Source organism: Anguilla rostrata, chromosome 10 (assembly GCF_018555375.3).
Source record: "Anguilla rostrata isolate EN2019 chromosome 10, ASM1855537v3, whole genome shotgun sequence".
Taxonomy (NCBI): Eukaryota; Metazoa; Chordata; class Actinopteri; order Anguilliformes; family Anguillidae; genus Anguilla; species Anguilla rostrata.
Genome location: NC_057942.1, coordinates 25,982,790 through 26,009,992, shown reverse-complemented (window position 1 = coordinate 26,009,992; position 27,203 = coordinate 25,982,790). Strand labels below are relative to the sequence as shown.

The following is a 27,203-nucleotide window of genomic DNA, read 5'->3' as shown; positions in this document are numbered from 1 at the left end:
TTTGATCATGGCTTTGAACTTGGGAGCGCACGTAATACATAAATATTCATACTAGGTGAGTGTTTTGGCCACCGCACATTGGTCAATGCAAATTAGAAACGTTCGTGACATCACGTATTTGGTCTCAAAACCACCAATACCAAATACTCCACCAGGCGGCAATGTCGAGCATTGTATAGTTTTTAGGAAAAAATACAGACAATCACAGACAATCATTATAAAATACATACTTAATTCACATACACATTGACATTCAAATCCATTACATACATGTGTGAAATACTTTTAACATCAATGTGTGAGTAACCTTATAGTCTTTGGTCATAATATAAGCATTTTAAAATCATGATCATTTGACTGCACAGGGTCTTTAAAATAAAAAAAAAACAGAAATATCACATTTACATAAGCCTTTACTCAGTACTTTGTTGTCTTCTTGGGAATGACGCTACAAGCTTGGCACACCTGTATTTGAGGTATTGCTCCGATTATTCTCTGCAGATCCTCTCTAGCTCTGTCAGGTTTAATGGGGAGCGTATCCTGCCGAATTGAACCATTTAGAGAAAAACATTACCTCAGGGGTACTGCTTACTGTTCTTGGAAGGCTGCAGTCTAGTCGTTTATATAGAAAACTAACTAGCTCTTTTATAGCCTAAGCTGCTTTCTGTTCTCCAGCACTGCACTGTGGATAACCACCAGCTGGAACTGAAGATCTCAGAGAGAGCCACCAGGTAAGGATTCAGACCTGTCATAAAAGTGGGAGTTGGAGAATACTTCTCCTCAATGTGAACTGTGAACTCCCTCTTTCAGACCCGCCACAGTCAGCTCTCGCAAGAAGCAGACAGCCAAGAAGCAGACCTCCTCAAAAATCCTGGTGCGCAACATCCCCTTCCAGGCCACTGTTCGGGAGCTGCGGGAGCTCTTCAGGTAAGCCCCCCTTTTACTGGTCTTGTCTTGTGTTTCTTGCAGATTACGTTACATTACAGGCATTTAGCAGACGGTCTTATCCAGAGCGATTTACACAACTTTTTACATAGCATGTACATTGCATCCATTTATACAGATGGATATATGCTTCGGCAATGCAGGTTAAGTACCTTTCTTAAGGGAATCAAACCTGCAACCTTTATGTTACAAGACCAGCTCCTTACCTGTTATACTACAGTGCCGCCTACAGATTTCACATGTTCAGTATCCAGTTACTGGGTGCTCCCTGAATACTGGTTTTACACTCCATAATATTTTGTATATATGTATGTACATTTTGTATGTATGTACAGTTGAGGCCAAAGGTTTACATACTTTACTATGTTAAAATGAAGTAAGATTATCATTTCTCCTTAGTAAGTCTGGCCAACATCATACATAGGCCAAAAGTTTATATACACCTAGGCTAAAGATATTCAAACTCAGTTTTTCACAACTTTGCACATTTCATGTTACCATACCCTAATTGACTTGCCAAAAGAAATGTATCTACTTTGTTCACATTAGAGGTATTTTTAAAACAATTGATTAGAGACATATTTATTTAAGCTTTAATTCACTATATCAAAATTCCAGTGGGTCAAAAGTTTACACCAAGTTGACTGTCTCTTTTAACAGTCTGGGAGATTCCAGATGTAATGACTTTTTAGAAGCTGCTGATTGGCCAATTGTCATAATTAGGAATTAATTGGGAGTTAATTGGCACCTGTGGCTGTACCTTTAGAGCCACTGTATTTTTGCCCTTGATACCATGGGAAATTCCAAGCAACTCAGCCAAGACCTCAGGAAAAAAAATTGTGGACCTCCACAAGTCCAGTTCCTCATTAGGAGCAATTTCCAAACAACTGAAGGTACCATGAGCATCTGTACAAACATTTGTATTAAAATATAAAAATCTTGGGACCACACAGACAGACCCTGCATCGTTCAGGAAGGAGGCACAAATTAACTCCCATTGCTCAATGAACTTTGGTCCGAAAGGTTCAACTGAACCCCAAGACAACAACAAAGGAACTGGTGAAGGCATCAGGTACAAAAGTATCTACATCCACCATTAGAAGAAGCCCCTACTCCAAGACCAGCATAAAAAAGCTAGAATGAATTTTTGTAGGTGATCCCCGGGGTGAAGACCTAGCCTTTTAGAGTAGTGTTCTCTGGTCAGATGAAACAAAAAAATTGAACTTTTAGGCCATAATGATCGGCGCTGTGTATGGAGGAAAAAGGGTGAGGCATTTAATCCGAAGAACACCAACTGTGAGGCCTGAGGGTGGCAGCATCATGTTGTGGGGGTGTTTTATTGGAAGAGGGACTGGTGCACTTCAAAAAATAGATGGCATCATGAGGAAGGAGGATTATGTAGAAATACTGAAGCAACACCTCAAGACATCAGCTAGAAAGTTAAAACTTGTTCGCAACTGACTGGGTCAAAAGTCATTACAAAAAGACAAAAAAGTGAAAGTATTGGAGTGGCCATCACAAAGCCCTGACCTGAATCCCATTGAAAATTTGCGGACTGAACTGAAAAAGCGTGTCCGAGCAAGGAGGCCCGCAAACCTGACTGAGTATCACCAGTTCTGTAAGGAGGAATGGGCAGAAATTCCGGCATAGTATTGTGACAAGCTTGTGGAAGGCTACGCCAAGTGTTTGATTCAAGTTAAGCAATTAAAAGGCAATGCCACCAAATACTAACAAAATGTATGTAAACTTTTGACCCACTGAAAATATGATATGGGCTATTACATAAAACTGGAATAAATGTCTCTTAGTTACTATTTAGAAATTCCCTCTTATGGAAATAAAGTAGATACCCTAATTGACTTAACAGGAAATGTATGGTAACATGAAATGTGTGGGGCTGTGAAAAATTGAGTTTGAATGTCTTTTGCCTAGGTGTATGTAAACTTTTGACCTCAACTGTACAGATCACTCCAAAAAGTTGAGTCAGTTTTTATTTAAAAAGCACTTTGGGACCAAAAGTATGGGGACACTACCATCACTGATTGTTTTTATGATTTATCAAGGGCTAATACAATTATGATACTCTGTTTTAACTTATTCAAGCATACATATTTTTTATAAGCAAAAAAATGTGTGTAGCTATTTATAATGGAAGAACATTAGCAGGAGCGACAACAGATAGAATAGCAGATTCATTCAAGTAGTAGATGGTTTTAGTTGTTAACAACCCAGATATTTGCATATTGAGCTGTAAGAACATGCATTGATTGGTATAAACAGTGTGACGAATAGAGAAATACTGGCCGACAAACAAGCATGCGCTAAATCTTTATATTGATCATCCTTGCTACTTTGCAAAGCCTACACAGCTGTAGTAATGAGGTGCATGAGATTAGATGGGCTTCCGCAACACCGCCCCACTCAAATTCAGGAGATATACACTGCATACAGTATTGTTGCCAGTTTTGAGTGGTTCATGCATTATGGTGGCCAGCTGAGTTTCAGAAAGTTGTATTGTGTTTCATCTGTGATCACACATAAATTTATTAGATTATTCAGGGGATTTATGAAACCATGACGCTGTACATCTTACCATGGCACAGCACCATGGTTTGATTGCCGATCGCCGATCCCATACTTGGCCGCTCGAAACAAACAACCGATTGAGCAACCCTAGGTGGTATCCTTATCATGGCAAGGGTCCGACAGACAAAATACATAATAGTGTTTAGTCCCAAAAGCTTGCTAACTCTGATAAACGTTAATATTTCCATTGTTTATTCAGCAGTTCTCCAGAGGAATTGTTGTTGTTTCTGCCATTGCATGCATGCTGAAAGTACTGTGTACATAGAAGTCTTATTTCTTGTTTGTAAAGATTGGAACATGCCCATGAGCACACCTACAAGGTTCACTGACCACTACTGGCCAAGCCGTTCCCCAGTGTAGCTAATGGCCGTATGCATGCGGCAATGAAATTGCATTCATAACCATGTGTAGTTTGGCTTGTATGAAAGGACACGCATCGTTTATCTTGTGTAAACAAACCTCAACTTTTTCAGTGAGCATGCAGAGAACGGCAACAAAAGGTTCATGAGACATTATGCCTAAAAAGGTTGTTGTTTTGCAACAAAAAATTATTTTGCCATGCTCGAGTCTAAACAGGAGACCCCATAAGGCCATAAGGTCTTGGAAGAAATCGCTCAGCTGAGTAAATATTTCTGAGGACAACAGTTAAAACACCACAGCAGAGGTCTGTTCAGTGAAGTATTTTTATCTGATTTTACATTGGTGAGCATCTTAATAAATTTTCATTCAGTGTGCTTATAAATAAGGAGTAGACATGATTTTGAATGATAAATGTGGCATGAAATTGTGGGATGTGTTTGACATGTTGATGGGGTTCGTGCATTTGACAAATCAGTGGACCTCAATCAATGGACTAGTAAACTAGATAGCTGATGTAGCTAGGGTGCAATAAGAGAGGTTTTCCTGCTGTTTGAATCACATGTGACTGGAAGACTTCTAATATTGATGTTGCAACACTGGAAACAGTTCCTCAGATGAGATTAACCTGTGCAGATGGGTGGGTTAACTTGTTTAAACATGTTGTAACATGCTCAGCAGTTACTGCCATATCTTTTTTAACCTTTATTTAACCTGTAAAAACCCCATTGACATCAAAATCTCTTTTGCAAGGGGAACCTAACACAAAGTTACAAAGTTACACTAGACAGTATACAAACAAGTTGGAGACAGAGAGACAGCAGCAGTGTAACAGTAATTGAAAGCAGTGCAGAGATTATAAACATGAGCATATTTCCGTCACAGTCATGAATTACATGTTTGAAGTCAGGAATTGAAAGTAATTTGTCATGTTTAAGATTTTTTTAAAGATTGTAAGGTGCAAAATATCTGAGACCCAGCTAAAGTGAGTTTTGTGAGCAGTAACTAGACTCCAGCTGCAGACAAAACTCAGCTGCAGACAATAGTTTTTCCAGGGATTTCTGTCCCTGTCTGTTTTATCTTTCTTTCAGTTTTCTCATCCTTCTTTTACTTCCTGCTATCTCTAGGTCACCAAAGCTCTTTAGCTTTTTCTTCATATCCATACCTGTTACTTTCAGTTTCCTCTGCTAATTTCTTTCCATCTCCTGTGTCTTGAAGAACGCTGCTTGTAAATTAATAGAATTTCCGGTATGTGCTATGGCCTCCTTGTCAGAATACACTGACTGATTGTTGGCCTGTCTCTCAATGTAAGTGGTGTTTCGGGTTTGCTTGTGCAATTGTCAATGTGTGTATGCATACACAGCCTTATCTCAAACCCTAATATTCGCTGCCTTGTCACTTTGCAAAGTCTCTCTCTCACATATATACACACACACTATTTATCCCTCACTCCTCTATATTTTCTCAAGAACCACACACAACCACAACACACAGAAAAACAGACACCCTATCCCACTCTTCTGCGTGTTCTAAAGAACCACATTGCCAACCAGGAAATGATGCCATCTTCATGTAACATCTGTTTATTGAAATGGGTTTTTTTTGCCCATAAAATGTGAAAACTTATCATGATCTGATAGGATTTTTATATTTGCAGACGTTGCTTCATAATTTCAAACTACTTTCCTAATGGCTATTTTGCGTCCTGCGACTTGGGTTACAACAGTGAATATGTACGGATTCCTAGACGTGCTGATAGCGACCACCCTTTCTCATATTAACCTCAAATACGCAAGACAGGACACTGTATGCTAGAAAATTTATGTTGAGTTCCATTCATATGGGGTGGTTGATACACGTCCCCTTAGCAACCAAAAGCTAGCACTGGACCACCTCTGACTTATTTGCCAGCACAGAAAAAAATCGCGAAAGTACTGAAAAAATAACCACTGGAGGATAGTAAGGACATTTTTTCCTACATAACTAGGTACAGGTTGTTCCTGATATTTCGCTTTTTTCATATATAGTTGCAAATCAGTTTACGTTTTCCTGTCTATCGAACGAAGGTGGTCGATTAATAGGCGCTCTCACTCTACCTGGCGGTCAGTTTTAATTGTTCTTGGTTGGTCACGATAATCCCGCCCCCAGCCCCTGACGTAAGCGGTTCTTGGTTCTAGACCAGCCAAGTGTTGGTGCCGCATTGGAACCAGTTTTCCTGGCCGAGAGCTGGTTCTTTTGCTGTCAAAACGTGAAGAACTGGTTCGAGATTAGGCACCGGCCCCTACCGGCCCTCAAAATGCCTTGGTGGAAAAGGGGTAATAGAGAGAATGCCTTATATCTCTGACTCAGAGCTCCCTTCCTCCACATTCACACTCTGACAGTAGCTGCAAGCAAGTCATAAACCCCCCCACACACACAACTGCAGTATGCAGTTCCTGAGCCTTAATCTATAGCTATATTCTGTTTTCTACAGGTATGATGGCCTTGCAAATCGATTCATTCTTCATTAAAATAACTAAATTGAACTTAAATTTAAAAAATATCCCTGACCCCTGGAATACATCAAAAGAACAATATGGATATGAATTTCTGTATGCATTAGGCTATGAGACTTCCTAAAACACTTTCATGTAAAGAAGGGGTCCTTTGAGTAAGTGATTTCTCAGCAGCTAAATGTAACCTAGTTAAAATTTAATTTCCATGTATAGCATGTGTTATCTGCTGTAAACTACAGCAAAAACTGTAACACTTTCACTTTTTATGCAGGTGACCTTTTGAAACATGAAAAGATATACCCTTGTAAGAACAAAAATTTCTCTGTGGCGAGAAATAAAAATGTATATTCAAAATAATATGATTTGGTCAGTATTTGACTTCCCTAAATCAACCAGTCTGCGCATCAATAAATGTTCCAGATCCCTAGCCAAGAAAGTGTATTGTATTGTCAAGTCGCCTTACTTTGAATAGTTCTTGATTACCCACTGCCAGCGGCTATTGTATAATTGAGTACTATGCTGATCAGTGGTGACAAGTTGTCGCTTATGCTTATAACCTGCATTGTCCTGATGATAAGTTGATCAGAACTACCTGGGCGGCAGGCATGGTAGATGTGCTAGTGTTTGAAACTTGAGTGGATAATCTTACATGATCCATAAGGGCTAGTGTAAATTTCTTTGATCAGCTTTGTTGGGCAGCGGTTCATATTATGGTCCTGATTATAAATGTATCAAAGCTTTTGAATAAATTATTGTAGCATCACTATCACAACTTCACTTCTAACAATCCTGGTAAGAAAATTATGCTATCATCGTAAGTTTGTAGTACACAGTTACTAGTTCACAATTAAAGTAAGTGTTCAAAACCGCAGGAAGCATTGCCATGTTGCGTGGTCTTCTAAAACCCGGAGAGAAATAACATGTTAGTTTTCCTGGCTAGCAATGCGTAAAACAAGACGAAATGCAGACACTATTGAAGTAGTTAGCATTTAGCTTGGAAAAAAATCTAATTTTAGCGTTTTGTTGTTTATATATCCATGTTTCTTAATTATTCAGCTGTTTTTTTTTTAACTAAAGGAAGCAGTGCTAAGGCGACTGCAATTCTAGATTAATGCAGCCACCGGGCCACACGTGGTAATTATTTATGTTCACGTTGTCATGATTCCACTACCCATCCATCATTCATCCATTATCTACACCCGCTTATCCTGAGCAGGGTTGTGGGGGGTTCTGGAGCCTATCCCGGCGTGCGTTGGGCGAGAGGCAGGAATACACCCTGGACAGGCCACCAATCTATCGCAAGGCACACACACCATTCATTCACACCTATGGGCAATTTTAGGGTCTCCAATCGGCCTTCCTGCATGTCTTTGGACTGTGGGAGGAAACCAGAGTACCCAGAGGAAACCCAGCGACACAAGGAGAACATGCAAACTCCACACAGAAAGGCCCCAAGCCGAGATTCGAACCCACGACCTTCTTGCTGTGAGGCGACAATGCTACCCACAGTACCATCTGCCCCTTGATTCCACTGTAATATTGAAAAAACAATAATATCGATAATCTCCATATTTCTCAGTCATATCAACAATATGAAAATGGGACATCTTGACAACCCTGGTCAGCTTAGACTTGCTGTACAGCCTCGAATACCAGCTATTTGTGACATTTGCAGTTATCATCATGCTTCCACTTTTCAGAAAAATAAGCCTGCCATTTCTTTTTTTTAACCTGGCTTTGATCCTCCACAGTTATCTTTTGTCTTCCTCCTTTCGACAGGCCTGTTTTTTCTTTACCCTACTGATGTGTCACTACATCTTTGACAGCAGACTAGTGTGAGATATAATTTTGGCTATGATTATATCTTTATAAATGGCTAGTGTTCGGTTTCCTCTGGACACACTGCTCTATTTTGCCAAATCACTAGGTTTGATCTTAAGCTGATCAAAGTTCTTGTTGTGTATGAAGTCTTGTTTTACTCCTCTTGGTGGAAATTTTAACTTGTTAATTTTTTGGAAATATTATCTCTTTTTCAGCACATTTGGGGAGCTGAAGACTGTGCGCTTACCCAGGAAAGTTGGTGGGACAGGGTCACATCGGGGGTTTGGGTTTGTGGATTTCCTCACCAAACAGGACGCCAAGGTGAGCAGGCAAAATGTCTGTCTCCCAACTATTCAGTTTGCCATCCTGGCAACATCTTTGTTGTCGGCTGGTGCGTCATTCCTACTACTCGTGATAATTCTATGTAATTAACTTGTTTATTGCTCATACAATGCAAGATAGTTTAAAGGCTTCCGTTTAAGCATCATGATCCGGTGGTCTTGTGCTTTTGACATAAAAAAATAATAACCCTTAGCTTTTCCATAATGATTATGTAAAAAGATCAATTATGTACAGTATGTGTCTGTGTAACGTTGATTAGGTGTTATAGTTCAACAGAAAATGCTCATGTTGATGTGTGGGTATGGAATATCAGATGGGGGAGTAGGTGGGCCATGTATTTTGTGGTGTAGAAAGAACCAGGATAATAAAAATAAGTATTTCACACTTCATTACTATTTCTTTATGTATTACGGTTTATGTATTATGAGTCTTTTTAATCTTGAGTGCTCAATATAAGTAAGAGTGTTGTATTGTGCCTATGTGGGATGTTCCATTTAATGTTTTCAAGAATACAATATAGTTCTTCCAAAAAGACTGGCAGAGGCTTTAGTACCACTCTATGCAACCTATGGACAGTTCCAGCATCCTGTAAAAATCTTTCAATTGGTGCATGTTAATTGTTTGATCCCCTTTTCTTTCTTTCTGCAGAAAGCTTTTACTGCTCTGTGCCATAGTACCCATCTTTACGGCCGGCGTCTAGTTCTGGAGTGGGCTGATTCAGAGGAGACTGTAGAAACTCTCAGAAGGAAGACAGCCCAACACTTCCATGGTAAGAGACCCTGGGCTTCACCCATCGCCTTACTGTCCTCTTGTGCCCACAGTACCACAAAACTAAATTTCAGTACAGTTACTGTAACATCTGTGCCCCCTGTCCCCCTTTGTAAATGTGGGTTTATATTTTCAAAGGTTTTGAAACACTGGTTTTCACACAGTTGCCCCCTCCATTATATCTTCACAAGAATATGTAACCCTGCACAATGACCACACCTTTACATTTGTGCATCGTCTGGAAAAACTAACCCCCACGTGCCTGCACGTCTCCTGTGTTCTGGCACAAAGCCTCATGATTGCAACATGACTCGTTAGTTGTCCCATTTCGCTCTGAATTTACTTTTGGGATAGTGATGTTATAGGTGGGCAAATTAAAAAATGAAATGGGGGGGGGGGGAGGAGCTATCTTAAGCTAAATGTATATAATATGTAAGAACTCTGGAATGTCCTCCATTTTTTCATATTGGTTCCACTGCCATAAAATTAACTTGCTAACTACTTCATTTTTCATTAAGAACCATGTTTTTATCAAGTAAAATATCAAGTGTTTCAAATAATATTTGTCCTCGATATTGATTGTAAGTCAAGTATACATCAGTGCTTATAGTGGCTAAAATGCATATAACTTAAACGTTCATTTTATGAATTGTGTTCATGACAATTTTTAATTCCATCTACTAGGTAGCAGCCATTTCTTAACATTTGTCAACTAAAAATTCCCACTGCAGGAAAGCACTGTCAAGAAACTTAAAAAAATACTATACTCTTTGTTAATGTGCTTACAGCTCCAGGGGAGGGGGTAAAAAATATTCTAATATCAGATCATTCTTGCATTCTAGAACATCTGCATCAACATCAACCTTGAAAAAGCAATGTTGATTAACATCTCATCTCATATTTTAAGGTGATATTTCTCCCTTAAAATTAATACAGTATCTTTAGAATATTTTCCATTAACACCACCATGTCTTGCCCTTATCAGGTTTTGGTTCCATATCCAATGTCTTCATTATGCCTAACTGTTGTTGGCTCCTGTAATTGCATTTGCAGCTGTATTTGTTACTGAGCCACATGCTGCATTAGTAATAGATCTGTCGCAAAGATTACCACTATCTTGAATTGTATGTCACTTGCCAATCAAAAAAGTGTCATGCAAAAGTCCAAAAGTATGTGGACACCTGAACATCACACCCATATTTACTTGTTTAACATGCCATTCCAAAAGCATGGGCATTAATATGGGGTTGGATCCCCCTTTGCTGCTGTAACAGCCTCCACTCATCTGGGAAGGCTTTCTTGTAGATTTTGAAACACGGCTGCGGGGATTCGCTTCCATTCAGCCACAAGAGCATTAGTGAGGTTGGGCACTGGCTCGCACTCAGCATTCCAATTCATCCCAAAGGTATTTGATGGGATAGAGGTCAGGGCTCTGTGCAGGCCAGTTAACTTCTTCTCCACCAAACGATTTCTTTATGGACCTTGCTTTTTGCACTGTGGTATTGTCATGCTGAAACAGGAAAGGGCCTTCCCATTTCATTACATTAATTTAGCAGATTCTTTTATCCAAAGCGACGTACAAAAGTGCATACCAAAGGTCATTGGAACAACTACAAAACACAGGTCCCAAACTGTTGCCACAAAATTGGAAGCACACAATTCTCTAGAATGTCATTGTATGCTGTAACATTAAGATTTCCCTTCACTGGAAATAGGGGGCCTAGCCCAAACCACGAAGAACAACATTATTCGTCCTCCACCAAACTTTACAGTTGGCACTGTTCGGGCTAGCACAGTTGGCACTATGCATTCTGCCAAACCCAGATTCTTTCGTCAGACTTCCAGATAGTGAAGCGTGATTCATCAATCCAGAGTATATGTTTCCACTGCTCCAGAGTCCAATGGCGGTCTGCTTTGCACCACTCCAGCCAACGCTTAGCATGGCGCTTGGTGATCTTAGGCTTGTGTATGGCTGCTCGGCCATGGAATCCAATTTCATGAAGCTCTTGACCAGCAGTTCTTGTGCTGATGTTGTTTCCAGAGGTAGTTTGGAACTCTGTAGTGTTGCCCCTGAGGATAGATTGTTTTTTATGCGCTACACGTTTCGGCACTCGGTGGTCCCGTTCTGTGAGCTTGTGTGGCCTACCACTTGGCAAGTTGTTGCTCCTAGACGTTTCCACTTCACTTACAGTTGACCGGGGCAGCTCTAGCAGGGCAGAAATTTTACTGAACTGACTTGTTGGAAAGGTGGAATCCTATGACAGTATCATGTTGAAAGTCATTAACCTCTTAAGGCACAAGCCAAATTTTGCCAATCCTTGCTCATTTAGGGGGTACCCTATTTAAAGCTTTATAACTCCAGACGTGAACACCACAGAGACTTGAAAAATGGCTTAAATGAAGCAAGACATTTGTACAATTTACAATACTAACACAGATGAGTTTATATTCATAATTTTGGAAGAAATAAAGTGCCACAAATGCAATTGTTTGCAAAAATCCAAATAATTTGCACTTTTTAAGTTCGCAATGAAATACTGCGAGATTGAATATATGCAGGAGGTTAAACTATACATGTGCTAGGTCAAAAACTTCTTGACCACAAGTTCATAAAATCTAAGGGTGGATATGTAGAACTACTATAGATGTATGAAGCAAAAACTAAGCAGTGTACCCAGCATCTCCAAATCTATCCAAAATGTCTAAATTATGCATTGCTGTAAATCATAACATATCCATGTATTTCACTACAAATCAACTGTTTTGACTCAAGAAAATCACTGTTGCATAATTTTCAAATGGGAATTACAAGCTTTCAGTCAGTACAGTGTTCTAAAATAGCTAGGTATCCAGAAACATATCCAAAATCTCTCCAAAATTGAATAAAATGTTTTGTGTCCATTATAAAGCATATAAATGAGCCCCTTATAAGGGTTTAAGATGAAACATTGCTATCAGATTAAAAAAATAATGCAAAAACATTGTCACACAATGCGGTACAGTACCTAAATGTGTAATAATTAACTCGTGTGTATTTCTATACTCTGTACTCTCGTATGTTTTATTGTATGGGGATGAGACAACATGAAAACAATTTTCACCCGTCCACCACGTTTTGGCAATGTTCCAGCTCTGACGTCATCACTGTTGCATGCTTCACAAAAACGATTACACTTCCGTCTAACGCTTACATTACAGTGTGAAATATTTACATTATATAACACCACTAACCTATTTAAAAATACTCAATTTCAAAAAGAACGTATATAACCGAAATATTTTGAACGATAATACTTACATAGCAATGGTGAAATCTCCTCTATGTTCAGTAGATAGAGACAGAGAGACAGTATCAATTATATTGTTCTATTCGCTTCTGTTTTGCTCCAGAAAACGATGTCAGCTAGGTCTATCAGCAAACATATGGCTTAGCTATGTTCAGAAGTCCTCAATAATAATAGTATTTTCCAAGAAATTACGAAATATCCTTGAACATGTTTCGTTAGGTGCATCGTATTTGTCTGCTAACAGAGTGTGATTGCGTAAGTGAATGCTATGCTAAGAATATTTTCTGTTACGCTGACCTATAAAACGCTATTCCGAAAGCAGAATTAGACATGTTATACATCGTTAGAAAGCTTATACTCTCGCCTACCGAATAAATGAATTGTAAATCTAGTCAGACTGTACTAAAAAGGACGACGACGCCGTAAACAACAGGTGTGGTGTTACGCACAGCTATTTTGGAAGATACCCAGGCGTCACAGATGCGCCTATATTTCCCAAACGGATTGTCCAAGACAATATATGACCACGCAGTCTCAAAAGGGACATCTCTACACGTAAAACCAACAGTAAGGTTTTATATTTATTCAATATTTAGTCCCAGATATTGACTGTAGAATGACATGGTATCATTTTAAAAAACTTTTTCTCGTTTATTTCGTTATTCAGTGAGCAGCGTTTTCACTGCTGTATAGGCATATCTTAGGGCTATTGTCGGGTTTATCTTGTTGCTATGACGGAATTTTTTAGTGGTGAAAGAATATTTTTATGAATGCCAAGATAGACAATATTGTCCATTATGTCAAGGGTGGGGGGTGTTTTTTAGATGAGACTGCAGGGAGGGGGTGTGTGTTAAATGAACAACGGGAGCGACAATGGTGGGGCTGCGAAACTCCGTTTTCGGCATAGTTGTCATGTATCGTCTACTAATGAAACTGAAACAACGCGTTTCTGTTTTCATCTCACACTTTGGTTGCAGTAGCACCGAATGTTTGAGTTTAGTAATTTAGGCACGCGGGCGTGCCCACCACTAGGGGCTGTGCGCTAAGAGGTTAAGCTATTCAGTATGACCCATTCTACTGCCACTGTTTGTCAATGGAGATAGCATGGCTGTATGGCTGATTTTATGCACCAATGGGTGTGGCAAAAATAGCCAAAACCACTCATTAGAAGGGCTGTTCACATACTTTAACCTCATGGACCCTACTGTACATGCAAAAGGTCATATCACTTCATTCTGTTGGACCTCTATAGCAAGAACTTTCTCATTTTGAAACCAGTTGATACATTATTCTTAAATTTGGTGAATGTGCAAGAACAGCTTTGGGGCTTATTTGCCACATTGGGGCACTGTCCAATCACTGTTTATTCATTAGCCTCATTGTGACTAGTGACTATGTATGCTTGTCCCTTATAGTCATGGCTTGCATCTATTTTTATTATTCTGTCTTCTGCAACATTAGGTCATACATTGCAGGGCTCCAGACTAACTTTTTACATTGGTTGCACTTGTGCGACACTTTTTCATTTAGGTGCACCGGCACATAATTTAGGTGCACCCAAAATTTTTCACCGTGCCTTTTGGCGCCGCAATAATACATTTTAAGCGTTACCTTTTTTGCCAGTTTCAACACACATTGGTAATTTCTTAACACATTATGTAAATGATAGTAAACAGGAATAAAGTCGCCGATAAATGTTTTTTCTTTATTTAAATCACAGCACAAACAATAAATCGCAATAACCTCAATTGTTTAAAAAATGAACTTAAGTTAAGTGCTGATGTTTAAAGTGCTTGACAAACTAAATAAATAAATCAAATTCAAATAACTCAAACAAAAGTGTGCGCTGCTCCCGGAGGAGTACAGGGTGCGGTCTCACATATACATGCCTTATTTTTTTTTCCCCACCCACATTCAGCGAAGAAGAATATCAGGGTCAGATCCAATCAGAGGCAGAGTAGGGGTGGGTCTTTGCAGAATGCGGGTGGAAAAAAAAAACACTACACACATACACACACTGTACTTCGACAGAGTATTAGGGCCACAGTGAGGGGGAAAAATTCTGAGATTTCGAGAATAAGGTCGTAATATTACAAGAATAAAGTCGTAATTGAGAAAAAGTCGTAATATTACGAGAGTAAAGTCGCAATTTAATCAGAATAAAGTCATAATATTTCAAGAAAAAAGTCGCAATATTACGAGAATAAAGTTGTAATGTTACGAGAAAAAATGATAATATTACGTATAAATCGTTAAATTTTGAGAAAAAAACAATTTTTAGGAAAATATATTACCAGCAACCAACAAAACAAGCGAGAGGACAGTCTAATGGCAGCCTGAGCCTACAATTTCCTTCGGAATAGACCGTTTCTTGCACAATCTTTTCAATGCCCTGATACTTATGATAAACCAAAAGATTAAGTATTTTGTTATTTGTGAAACCTATACTATACTAAGTATAACTTCACAAGATGCTCCACCTTCCTCATTTTAACGCAGGCGGCAGGCTGCTCTTCTGATATTTCCCCTCTAAAATAACACGTAACCTAAAATTACAACTTTATTCTTGTAATATTTTGACTTTTTTTCTCGTAAAATTACGACTATTCTCGTAATATTATTACATTTTTCTTGTAAAATTACGACTTTATTCTCATAATATTATGACTTTATTCTCGTAAAATTACGACTATTCTCGTAGTATTACGACCTTATTCTCGAACTCTCTGAATTTTTCTCAATGTGGCCCTAATACTCTGTCGTAACACACAGAGACAGACCTGCTAAATGTCAGGCGCACCGGTGCGACCAATGAAAATGTTTAGTCGCACTTGACAGATTTTTGGTTGCATGTGCGACCAAAATGGTCACACTCTGGAGCCTTGCATTGTGAACTATGGCACATTAATAGAGGGGTTCTCAAAATGGAGTCTTTAAACTCCTGCCCTGTTGAACCTAGAGGCCGGACATCAATATTAGTAGATCCCCCTTACACAGAAAACTTCTATGTGCCATTGGAACATTTTTTTTATTTTTATTTTTTTAATCTTTCTGCTTGTATGTCCTTGTACCTTATGGTGGGCAGTTCAAGATGGTGGTGTTTCTTTTGACACATGCATCTTTCCCTAATGAGTCATTAAAACAAATGTTTAAATGCATTGTCCCCACAATTTGCACAAGGGTGACATTGTTCCTCAACACAATGACTTTGGCACGGATCTGCTACACTGGGTGACAGGAGGCTCATTGTGTACTCTTTGGCTTCATTATGGCTGTGAGTGCTCGCCACATGCAATCGCTGTTTGCAGCTATTTAGGAGTTTGCAAAAACCAATGGTATTGTTTGAAATTTGTCCTCCTGAAGCTCAGAGAATTTCATCAGCGATTTGGTCAGCGATCAGCATGGTCCGAGAGCAATAAGGAGCAGGTGGGGACGTGCAGCATGGCAGGAAAAGCTCAGACAGTGATCGATTCCCTCTCTATGTTTGTTTAGAGAGATATTCCGGGTGTAGTTATTGTGCCCTGATCCATGCTTTCTCATGTCAGAATCAACATGAGCATTTGATACTTCCTGGACTGGTCGTTACACTGAGATTGGCCTGACAGTGACTGCAGTTTAATATACTTGCATTTACATGCACGCATTTACATGCACGCACTCACACATGCACATGCGCTCCAGACTTCATTGTGCAAAGTATGGAGCTCCTCACAACAGATCATTGTACATTCTGTGGAGGATCACCACAGACTGAATGGAAATATTCCAAAATCAAACTTTCTGTTGTTTCTGATAGGAAAAATGCACATACAGTCAGGTCCAGAAATATTTGGACATTAACAAGGTTATTATGTTAGCTGTCTACCACAGCATATTGGAGTTGAAATTAAATAATGAGCTCGAAGTGCAGACCTTCAGCTTTAATTTGAAGGTATTTACATCCAAATCGGGTGAACGGTGTTGGAATTACAGCACTTTTTATATGTGGTCCCCCCCCTTTTTAAGGGACCAAAGGTAATTGGACAATTGGCTGTTCAGCTGTTCCATGGCCAGGTGTGTGTTATTCCCTCATTATTTCATTTACAAGTAAGCAGATAAAAGGTCTAGAATTGATTTCAAGTGTGGCATTTGCATTTGGAATCTGTTGCTGTTAACTCTCAATATGAAGTCCAAAGAGCTGTCACTTGCGGTGAAGCAAGCCATCATTAGGCTGAAAAAAAAAAAAAAAAACCCATCAGAGAGATAGCAAAGACATTAGGTGTGGCCAAATCAACTATTTGGTACATTCTTAAAAAGAAAGAACGCACTGGTGAGCTTAGGAACACCATAAGGCCCTGAAGACCACGGAAAACAACTGTGGTGGATGACAGAAGAATACTTTCCCTGGTGAAGAAAAACCCCTTCACAACAGTTGGCCAGATCAAGAAACACCCTCCAGGAGGTAGGCGTATCTGTGTCAAAGTCAACAATCAAGAGAAGACTTCACCAGAGTAAATACAGAGGATTTACCACAAGATGTAAACCATTGGTAAGCCTCAAAAACAGGAAGACCAGATTAGAGTTTGCCAAAAAAACATCTAAAAAAGCCTGTACAGTTCTGGAACAACATCCTATGGACAGATGAGACAAAGGTCAACTTGTACCAGTCCAGAATGATGGGAAGAGAAGAGTATGGAGAAGGGAAGGAACTGCTCATTATCCAAAGCATACCACCTCATCTGTGAAGCATGGTGGAGGTAGTGTTATGGCATGGGCATGTATGGCTGCCACTGGAACTGGTTCCCTTGTATTTATTGACCGATGCATCTGAATGTGCTCTACAACTTTGCTATTGGGACGACCTATGTCCGCCATATTGTTTGCCCACCATTTGGACTTTTTTATTAGTTGCGGTGCGGAAGAGCTGTAGCTCCACATCTAAAGTGTTACGACATCTAGTAAACTCCTTTACGGCAAGCGGCTAGAAGACATCCATGGCGACGCAACTAAGTAATCCGACACCATCGGGTCTAGTTTTTATCAGTGAGGGGAGGGTCTGAACTTCATAATGGACAATATTATCTTTCACCACTCAAATCGTATTCCGTCATAGCAACAAGATAAACCCAACAATAGCCCTAAGATATGCCAATATGGCAGTGAAAACGCTGCTCACTGAGTAACGAAATAAACGAGACAACATTTTAAAAAATGATACCATGTCATTCTACAGTCAATATCTGGGACTAAATATTGAATAAATACACAATCTTACTGTTGGTTTTACGCGTAGAGATGTCCCTTTTGAGACTGAGTGGTCATATATTGTCTTGGACAATCCGTTTGGGAAATATACGCGCATCTGTGATGCCTGGGTACCTTCAAAAATAGCTGTGCATAATACCACACGTGTTGTTTAAGGCGTTGCCACCCTTTTTAGTACAGCCTGGTTTGATTGACAGTTAATTTATTCGGTAGGTGAGAGTAGGCTATAAGCTTTCTAACGATGTATAACATGTTTGATTTTGCTTTTGGAAAAGCGTGTTATAGGTCAGCGTATCTGAAAATTTTCTTATCATCGCATTCACTTAGGCATTCACTCTGGGGTAGCAGTAAAAGATGCTGCACCTAACGAAATGTTGTCAACGATTTTTCATAATTTCTTGGAAAATACTATTATTGTTGAGGACTTCTGGGCATAGCTAAGCCATATGTTTGCTGATAGACCTATCTGACATTGTTTTCTGGAGCAAAACAGAAGCGGATAGGACTGATTTACTATCTCTGTCTCTGTCTACTGAACACAGATAAAATTTCATCATTGCTATGTAAGTATTACTGCTGAAAATATTTTGGTTTGTTCCGTTGCTACCATAATATGACAAACTTTCTTGTACCTACAGCTGCAGTTTCTCGCTGCAATTACTAATATTGAATATAAACAAAAGACGCAATTTATGCAGTAGTCTGCAAATGTCGGAATAAATAGTACGGTACTGTGCAGGCAGCACGCAGGTAGCAGGGATGGCGAGTTGATATTTCGTTTTTTGTTTCGTTTTTTTCAATGTCGTATTTATCATTTGAAATATGTATTATTATTCTATCTGTCTCTGAGGCGCTCTGAAATGTGCATTCTCTGCTAAGCTGAGCAATGGATTGGAATATGTGTCTGACGCACGGTATACCAAAACTTCAGCACCTTTTCGGTACTTAAAAAAAACAAAATGGTTCGGTATTAGAATTTTCCGACATTCGGTACTTTTAGGTCAAATGTAAAAGCCAGGGAAATGTGTCTCCCACATTACTGAGTGAGAGGATTAAAGGTGTAATATGTCAAAATCTTCACTAGATGGCAGTAGCAACTAAGGTAGCCAAGTCAGGTGATGTGCGCTTGTGCAGTCTCCTCGTTGATACAGTGCAAGCTTCGACTCAGTACACTTCAGTAGCAATAGGTGTTCTAATTTGGAAATATTTTATTATAGGAAGATGCTGTATTGTTATTAAAATATGCTGTTTTTAGATCTATTTAAAAGTGAAAGACCTGTTTAAAGATTATTTCATTTACAATTGTTTAATTTTGGAAATATATTTAATACATTTTTCTATTAGTGTTGTAACACTATAGGCCTATGGTTATTAGTATGTTTAACAGGCTTCAACTTAAAGGTTATTAATAAACCAGGTTGTTAATAAACCGTGAATTAGAAAATGAGGTGTCAACCCTTGTGGACATTATGTTTCTGATCTATTAAGGTAATTTCAGTATTGTTAGGTACCGAGTATCGTATCAGTATCATTTAAGTTTCAAGTATCGTTTCAGTATCGAGTATCGTGATACTAAACCTGGTATCGGGATCAAAGTCAAAAGTTTGGTATCGTGACAACACTATTCTGACACCTTTTTTAGTTGCAGCGCGGAAGCTCTGCAACTCTACATACACTCCGGGCCATCTATGTGTTACGACATGCCATCTAAGTGTTACAACATAGTAAAGGCCTTTACGGCAAGTGGCTAGGACACATCCATGGCGACGCAACTAAGTAATCCAACAGCATCTCTTAGCACAAAATTGGCCGTTAGTTATCAATATTTTATACAATCATCATGAAATTCAGTAGATATGTTTGGTAAAGGTATATATGATCATGAGGACAAAACCATTTTAAAATCGCTCCATAGGGGGCGTGTAGCAGCCAATAATGTAATAACTGCCAATAACGTAATAATTTTTCCGTTCTTAATGTAATAAAAGCCGATAATGTAATAACTGACCAATAATTTAATACATTTTCTGAACCAATAACGTAATAACTTTTTGCGTATAATGTAATAAGTTATTACATTATTGGCTGGTTATTACATTATTAGCTGGGTTTTTAAATAAATCATAAAAAATGTAATAACAGGAGCCGATAATGTAATAATATACTTATATCGCTTTAAGTTTTATTTTTGGCTATAAAGTGTCACACTTCTATGACACTTACCCTTGCTTCCTCTTTCAAATAGCTGCTCAAAAACCTGACCACACGCGCGCGTGCACGTACACACACACACACCTACTCTCTCTCTAGGAATTATGACTATTTATTTGTTTGTGGTGCTTGGTTAGACTTATCTCCAGCCCTGCCTTCTACTCCTTAACCATTTGAGTACCAAATGAAGTGCGAGCACATATGTTTGCAAACACAGACAATTACTCTTATGTCATATAATATGAAATCTATACCTCTTTGAAGATGCTTTGTCCACGAATACAAAGACCACCATTTCTTTTCATGAAAAATGTCATCTTTAATTAAATGTATTTAAATAACTTTTTCAAGCAAACTGTTTCAACCACACTATTATAGCTATTCAGCACTCTCTCTCTCTAGGCTATATATACCAAACCTGACTCCCGAAAGGTTACATGAAAATGTATTACCAAATCAGAATCCTTGCCCTGTTGACATCCCTGGCTATTTGAATACAGTCTTGACAAGCTCAACAAAGTCTAAAACCGAAGCAAATGATATCTATAGTTCATTCTTTTTTATTTTTGCCATTTTCTCCAATTTTAGTCGTTATACCAATTCTCTGTGTGTATCACAGTCCTGGTCGATGCGCTATCCTCTGTTGGTCTGGGGAGGGTGTAGACTACCACATGCCTCTGATACATGTAGAGTCGCCAACTGCTTCTTTTCACCTGACAGTGAGGCAGAGGTGGGAGTAAGTCACACTTGTGCAAGTCACAAGCAAGTCTCAAGTCTTAACCTTCAAGTCTCAAGCAAGTCCCATGTCACTGTGTTTAGACTCAAGCAAGTTAAGTTGAGTCACCATGAAAGAAGTGCTTAAAACAAGAGAGAAAGGGACACAATGGCAAGCCATGTCATAAGAAAACTGCACCTGTTCGTGAGTTAGTTAGTTTCTACAACTAGGGATGGGCATGGTTCGGATTTTATCAATACCAATACCACTATTGATACTGCTTATCAATACCAATACTTATCGATACTCTTATCGATACTTCCTAATTTGGTGTGCAAAAGACATGTTTTTAAAAGAATTATCAGTACTACTTTTATATTAGTTTGGGCAAAAAATATTTAACAAAGTAGTTCTGTTGATAAAATGACACATATTGTTTTCTGAGACAAAACATGACGCTGGGACCAATGGTATAGATACTGTAAATGTAATGTGTATCAAGAGAATGTTTAGTTCTTTAAAAAAAGGGACGGTAAACCATCCTTTATTATTATGATAAAACTGAAAGATGTGTTACCAAAGTTATCTTTGTAGGTCATGTTATATACTATATTTTACAGTTTAGAATTTTGCATTAAGAGGTTGAAAGTTGAGCACAAGGGATAATAGTGCCAGTTTGGTTGAAGAAGTTATTTAAATACACTTGATTAAAGATTATATTTTTCATGGAAAGAAGTGGTGGTCTTTTTTATTTGAGAACACAGCATCTTCAAAGAGGTATAGATTTCATATTATACAACATAAGAGTAATTGTCTGTGTTTGCAAACATGCGTGCTCCCACTTAATTTGGTACTCAAATGGCAGAGTATAAGGCAGGGCTGGAGATAAGTCCAACCAAGTCCAAGAAAACAAGTTACACAAACAATTAATTCCTAGAGAGAGAGAGAGAGTAGGTGTGTGTGTGTGTTTTCTCTGAGTTAGGACTAAGATTCAGGGGTCAGGATTGGCCTGGTTTTTGAGCAGCTATTTGAAAGAAGCAACAGTAAGGGTAGGCCTAAGTGTTATGGAAGTCTGACACTTGATAATAAATAAAACTTATACATAGTGATACAAGTATATTATTACATTATCGGCTCCTATTATTACATTTTTAATGATTTTCATTAACCCAGCTAATAATGTAATAACCAGTCAATAATCTAATAACTTATTACATTATGTGCAAAAAGTTATTACGTTATTGGTTCAGAAATTTTATTACATTATTGGTCAGTTATTACATTATCGGCTTTTATTACATTAAGAACGGAAAAATTATTACGTTATTGGCAGTTATTACGTTATTGGCAGTTATTACATTATTGGCTGCTACAGGGCGCAATAGTGCCAATGCTTGGACCCCTCCCAACGCCGCTTGCGGCTTTAATTTATAAATATGTTAGTTATGATTAATTACTTTTGAATTGGGGGGAGGGGGGGGCTATGTATAAAAATGGTTGTAATTCCTACGTTCATATAATATCTTTGACAAAACCCTTAAAGCTGACAGTCTACACTTAAATCACATCTTGATTGTTTCAATTCAAATCCATTGTGGTGGCATACAGAGCCAAAATGTTGAAAATTGTGTCACTGTCCAAATACTTATGGACCTGACTGTATAATAGGAATGGTAGTGTTCTACCATTGGCTGGGGTTGATGAGGGCTGCAGTGCAAGTGGTTAAAAGATTCAAAATAAAATGGTCTGCATATTCTTCTCCCCCTAAACCCATCTATTGTTGATGATAAGTTAGTGGGCATGCTGTCACTATTTTGGGACATTTGCCGATTCCCTCTGTTGAAATCCAGTTACACTGCACTGCTGTTCTACCTGTGTGTCTATTCATTACCATGAAGCAAATTATATTTGGTGTGCATACTCTTGGGCCTAAGAGAGGGTTCTCGCAGGGTAAATCAGTTCTATAGATTAAAATTCTGTCCTATTCAAGGGGCAACAACTCGCCTCTATGAGTGAAGCCTTTTACCCCAGTGGCTACTGCGGGAACTGCAACGCCTGGTTGCAAAAAGAACTTGAAACTCCGCCCACCCAATGTTAAGTCAATGGGGAAAGCCTGAAAAGAGGCCAATTTTCTCTGACGAAATATGAAGTCAATAAATTTTTTTCACAAGAAATGATGGTTTAACTAGTTAATCCCATCCCTTGTAATGTCTCCCCTGGGTCTGATTTTTTTAAATAATTCCTGCAAAATTCCCAAATCTGGGTTAATTTCAGTGCGCACAATGTGGCTTGTCCTACTACCGTAAGACCATATAAGGATTTTCCCATCCTCGCAGCCAGGCAGAGTGCTTCAGCGGCAGGTGTGATGTCATGTCGTTTTATTCCGATTAACTAGCTACATACGATCTCACCATTTAAAAGTCCAAGGTCCAAAAATGGTGTGTGCTGTGTTCAACTGTACTAACCGCTATTCTAAGGATTCTTCTCTCCAGTTCTTTCAGTTAATACATTTGAGACATTTTCAGATAAACAAGGTTCTATGTCAAAATGCGATTTCTGACCATTTCGGGGTTTCAGTTGATTCTCATAAAGTCTCGTCTTTCATAATTTGTATATGTTGTTGGTGAAATCAGATTTGTGAGTTTTAAAGCTTCTTTAAGAAGACAAGCTAGCAGGATTTACTTTGCTAGGGGGAGCAAGCTTACTGTCTTGCTATCGATCTATCTTTCTATCTAGCTAACTTGCTAGCTAGTTATCTTGTGATATATCTGTCTAGCTATCTAGAGTTCTGTTATGTATCTGTTATCTATCTATATAACTAGTTAGCTAGTGATCTATTTTATCTATTTTTCTATGTAAATATCTTAACACTAAACGTATCTTGTACAATTAACTTTTTTGAAATGTTATGACCGTACGGTTCTGTGGTTGCAAGGCCACGCTTGTTGTCCAGACGTGGCCGTGTCTAATAGTCTATACGTACAGGGCGCATACGCTGTGTGGACGGACAGTCCGCAGTCGTTTGCCCTTTCATAGTCCAGTCGTACCACCGCATACCCAAGCCCTACATTGACTCCATGTCTGTTTTGTGTATTCCGCATCACCGCGTGTTTCCGGTGCCACATGAAATGCATGTTGATGTAAAACAGTTTCATACCGAGCCATGATTTGTGTGACACCAGTACGCGTACGCTAGGTACGAGCGGTCACAAAAATTGAGCTTCGCGCGGACATGCCTAGGCAGACGTATGCTGAGGTCCGCTATTTCGTCATTTTGACCGCGCGGACCCCAGCGGAGTCCAGTCCGTGTATGCTACGTCTGGACCATGAATTGGCCTTAAGGTAGTCAGGGTGGATTTTCCTGTAGTCGTGGACTCCAGTCTGTCGCTCCACTGCGCTTGCATTGGTTGCAACGGTCAATGTGGCTGCGCCCTAGTTCGGGCTTCATGCGCCAGTGATCACTAACCATAGCAAATCAGTGGGTGACATCATGAAGCACTTCGTCCATATTTTTATATGGTCTATGGTCCTATTGAGATCTTTGTTGATACCAAGGGGTTACAGTAAGGTAAATAATTGGAAATTGTGATCACAATCCCTTTGTGCCCTTGACTAAAAGGGTTCATGGTATCTGCATCCACAAACTTATTAGTGCAATTCTACAACAGTGAAGACAAAATTTAACTACTCCCTGTGTTGATGCTGTGCCTTGTGTTTCCAGATGCACCTAAGAAGAGGAAGCAGTCAGAGGTGTTGGAGGGGATCCTGGAGGGCTTAGAGAGGGGAGAAGAGGAGAACTGAAGGAAAGAAGCATGACGACAGGAATATATTTACAGACCTAAAAGAACAGTTTGGTTTTAGGGCCTGCTTTAGTGGAAATTTTGCAGAGAATTGAATAAAGCAGGCAAATCATGTGTGCATAGCAGTTGTCATTGGAAATTTAATGGTTTTACAACTGTACAGTTTATAACTTTTGGATAGTAATGCTTTGTAAATGTTTTTAATTTTTATTTTTCCACCAGTGATGTGACCAGTTTCATTGTGTGTGAGCACAGTATACTGCAGTGCAATATCAGGTCATATTTGCAACTGAATTTGTCCCGTTTAAGCAGATTTTAAATTTAATTTAATGTATATTTCTCTAAGAGAATCTTATGTCATAATTTACATTTTTTGAAAAGCGTGTGATTCATTCATGTTTCTTGTGTCATTTGAAAACCCAGTTCTTGTTGTTCTAGCAATAGCATCATGCAAAGCTGTTTATGCCATGAAAAGAATAGTAAAATATGATATGCAAAGTCTCCAAAAGCCATTTACAATCACAAAAATAATTTAACATTGCAAAACTAGAGCAGGGAGAGTTTCATGGAAAACAGTATAAGGCAAGCACTGCTCTCAATGTTTTTCAAGTAGCAGTCAGTAACAGAACTAGCAGTTTTTTAAAAATTGTTCTGTATGCATTTCATTGCCTGGGACTTTAAAGCTGTTTGAGTATATTTGTTGGTTATTTCCCCATTTAAGTCAAAGTCATATGGAATTCTATGCTTTTGCTCCTTTGTCTCCTTTATTGCGCTTTATTGCAGGTGTTTAAGCTGTTACCTGATGACCAACTGCTGCAGTAGAAAGACTTTATGCAGGATATAATTATATTTGGTGATTTAATTTGTTTTCTACTGTAGTCTGTATCCACAAGATTCCTGAAGTCTGAGTTTTCTGAGCCTTCCTTATGAACCATATACTACCAAATCCTGATATATGATATTCATCTATCATCTTCATAGGAATAATAATTTTTAAAAATAAATAAATGTAAATATATATTTATCCACGATATTTCAAACCCCCATGATTCCTTGTGCGAATATGGGTGAAATTTCCGGTATAACGTTACCATGTGTGGGTGTTTATGATATAGGAGCGCATTTGTTGTGGTTGAATAATGAATAACAAGCTATACACTGCGGTTATTTTTCTAACATGATTATGTAACGTTAGCGACGTTATCAATACTTTACTGACATTGATGTAGCTAACGTTAGCTAGCTAAGTTATTAATATGGCAGGCATATTTTACTGACATGATGTAACATTAGCTAAGTTATCGATAGCTACGACTGGCATATTTTACTGGTACATGTTATCATGTTAGCTGTATATGTAACGTTAGCTAAGTTTATCAATATTGACTGCTGTAACATTTAAGTTACCTGTCACTATGTCAACAACAACGCTTCTCTCCAGCAGCCTCCTCTTCTTGGGAGGTTTGTACTCATATCCGAGCCATAGTGTAGGGTAGGGGTTTAGGGCTGTTGGCATCTTATCCACAAAGTGGAAGGAACAAACATACAGAGTTTTGGGTGGCGACTTCAACTTCAGACAGCTCGGCCACATTCTCCTCCTCTTCACCACACGGTAGCTTGTGAAACGAGTACCATGGAGGACAGGGGCATTCCGCCTTTTTGGTTGGATGGTGCTCATAACACGTTTGATCTAGCCAATTGTTTAACCTTGTCGTATTATCGTGGCAGCCTTTCACTGCACAAGTTGTGCCTGAACTCCTGTTTCTGGGCATTGTTGTCGCAGGGTTAACGTTAGCTCAAGCTAGTAGCTAGTAACGTTATCAATCTAGTATTTACACAGTTGATTGTTAGGACTGGTAACTAGGTGATAACCGGAAGTTCCGCCCACGTTTTGACTACTATGGCCACACACACTGATTCATTAAGAAATATCGTGGATATAAATTTTAGTTGTGAAATAATGGAGCCGACCTGAAAGCAAAGTTTATATAAAAAAACACATTTTTATCCTCAGAATGTATACTGCTGCCAATAGCCAGGGACACCAGGTTGGATCTGGCAGTCACTGGCTAGCTACAGTATCTGGCACCTATCTCTCTGCAGTGATTTAAACGAGTCTGCGCCGTCAAAATCAATCTTATGTCCATTTAGGTTGGGATAATGGTCCAACTATTCACTTAGCTACTTGTTTGGAGACTTGCTTAAGATGGCTGTTTCTTTTGCTACTCGCTTCGTGACAGGTTGGGCTACTGACATTGTGAATCATTTAGCTGTTGGTTGGATCTTTGGAACAGTTCTAATTGCTTCAACAAGAGTTTAATGATTTGATATTTAGTTTGGTCCTTTCATCTTTATAAGTTTGTCCAGTTGCTTTGCAAATTGGTTGCGTAATGCAATTCTCAATAAAGTCTGTTTAAATTCAGACTTTGTATTTGAAGATAATTTTATGGTTTATGAACTTGTCAATATTCCAAGAAGCCATTTCCTTCCATTCACATATGTACACTGACTACTGTGTAATCTAGAATTAAAGCTGATTTTAAAAGGTTTTACCTATGGTATCACGATGGGGTGATGTGTACATATTGTAATATTAAGCTAACCAGCTAATGCTGGACCAGCTGCTGGGGAT

General features: G+C 38.8%; 1 protein-coding gene across 2 annotated transcripts in view; it reads left to right on the top strand.

The window, feature by feature from the left end:
* The window catches only part of rbm19 (RNA binding motif protein 19), a 93,909-nt gene extending 66,916 nt beyond the window's left edge, over window positions 1-26,993 (top strand). Inside the window, exons 20-25 of one of the 2 annotated variants that reach the window (XM_064297658.1) lie at window positions 676-731; window positions 811-927; window positions 8,420-8,525; window positions 9,195-9,315; window positions 10,157-10,221; window positions 24,493-26,993. In XM_064297658.1, the coding sequence (XP_064153728.1) occupies window positions 676-731; window positions 811-927; window positions 8,420-8,525; window positions 9,195-9,315; window positions 10,157-10,182 (426 nt within the window). In that variant the 3' untranslated portion in view covers window positions 10,183-10,221; window positions 24,493-26,993. The remainder of the gene's footprint in view (window positions 1-675; window positions 732-810; window positions 928-8,419; window positions 8,526-9,194; window positions 9,316-10,156; window positions 10,222-24,492) is intronic. The other variant, XM_064297657.1, reaches the window with a different exon arrangement.
* The last annotated feature ends 210 nt before the right edge of the window (window positions 26,994-27,203 follow it).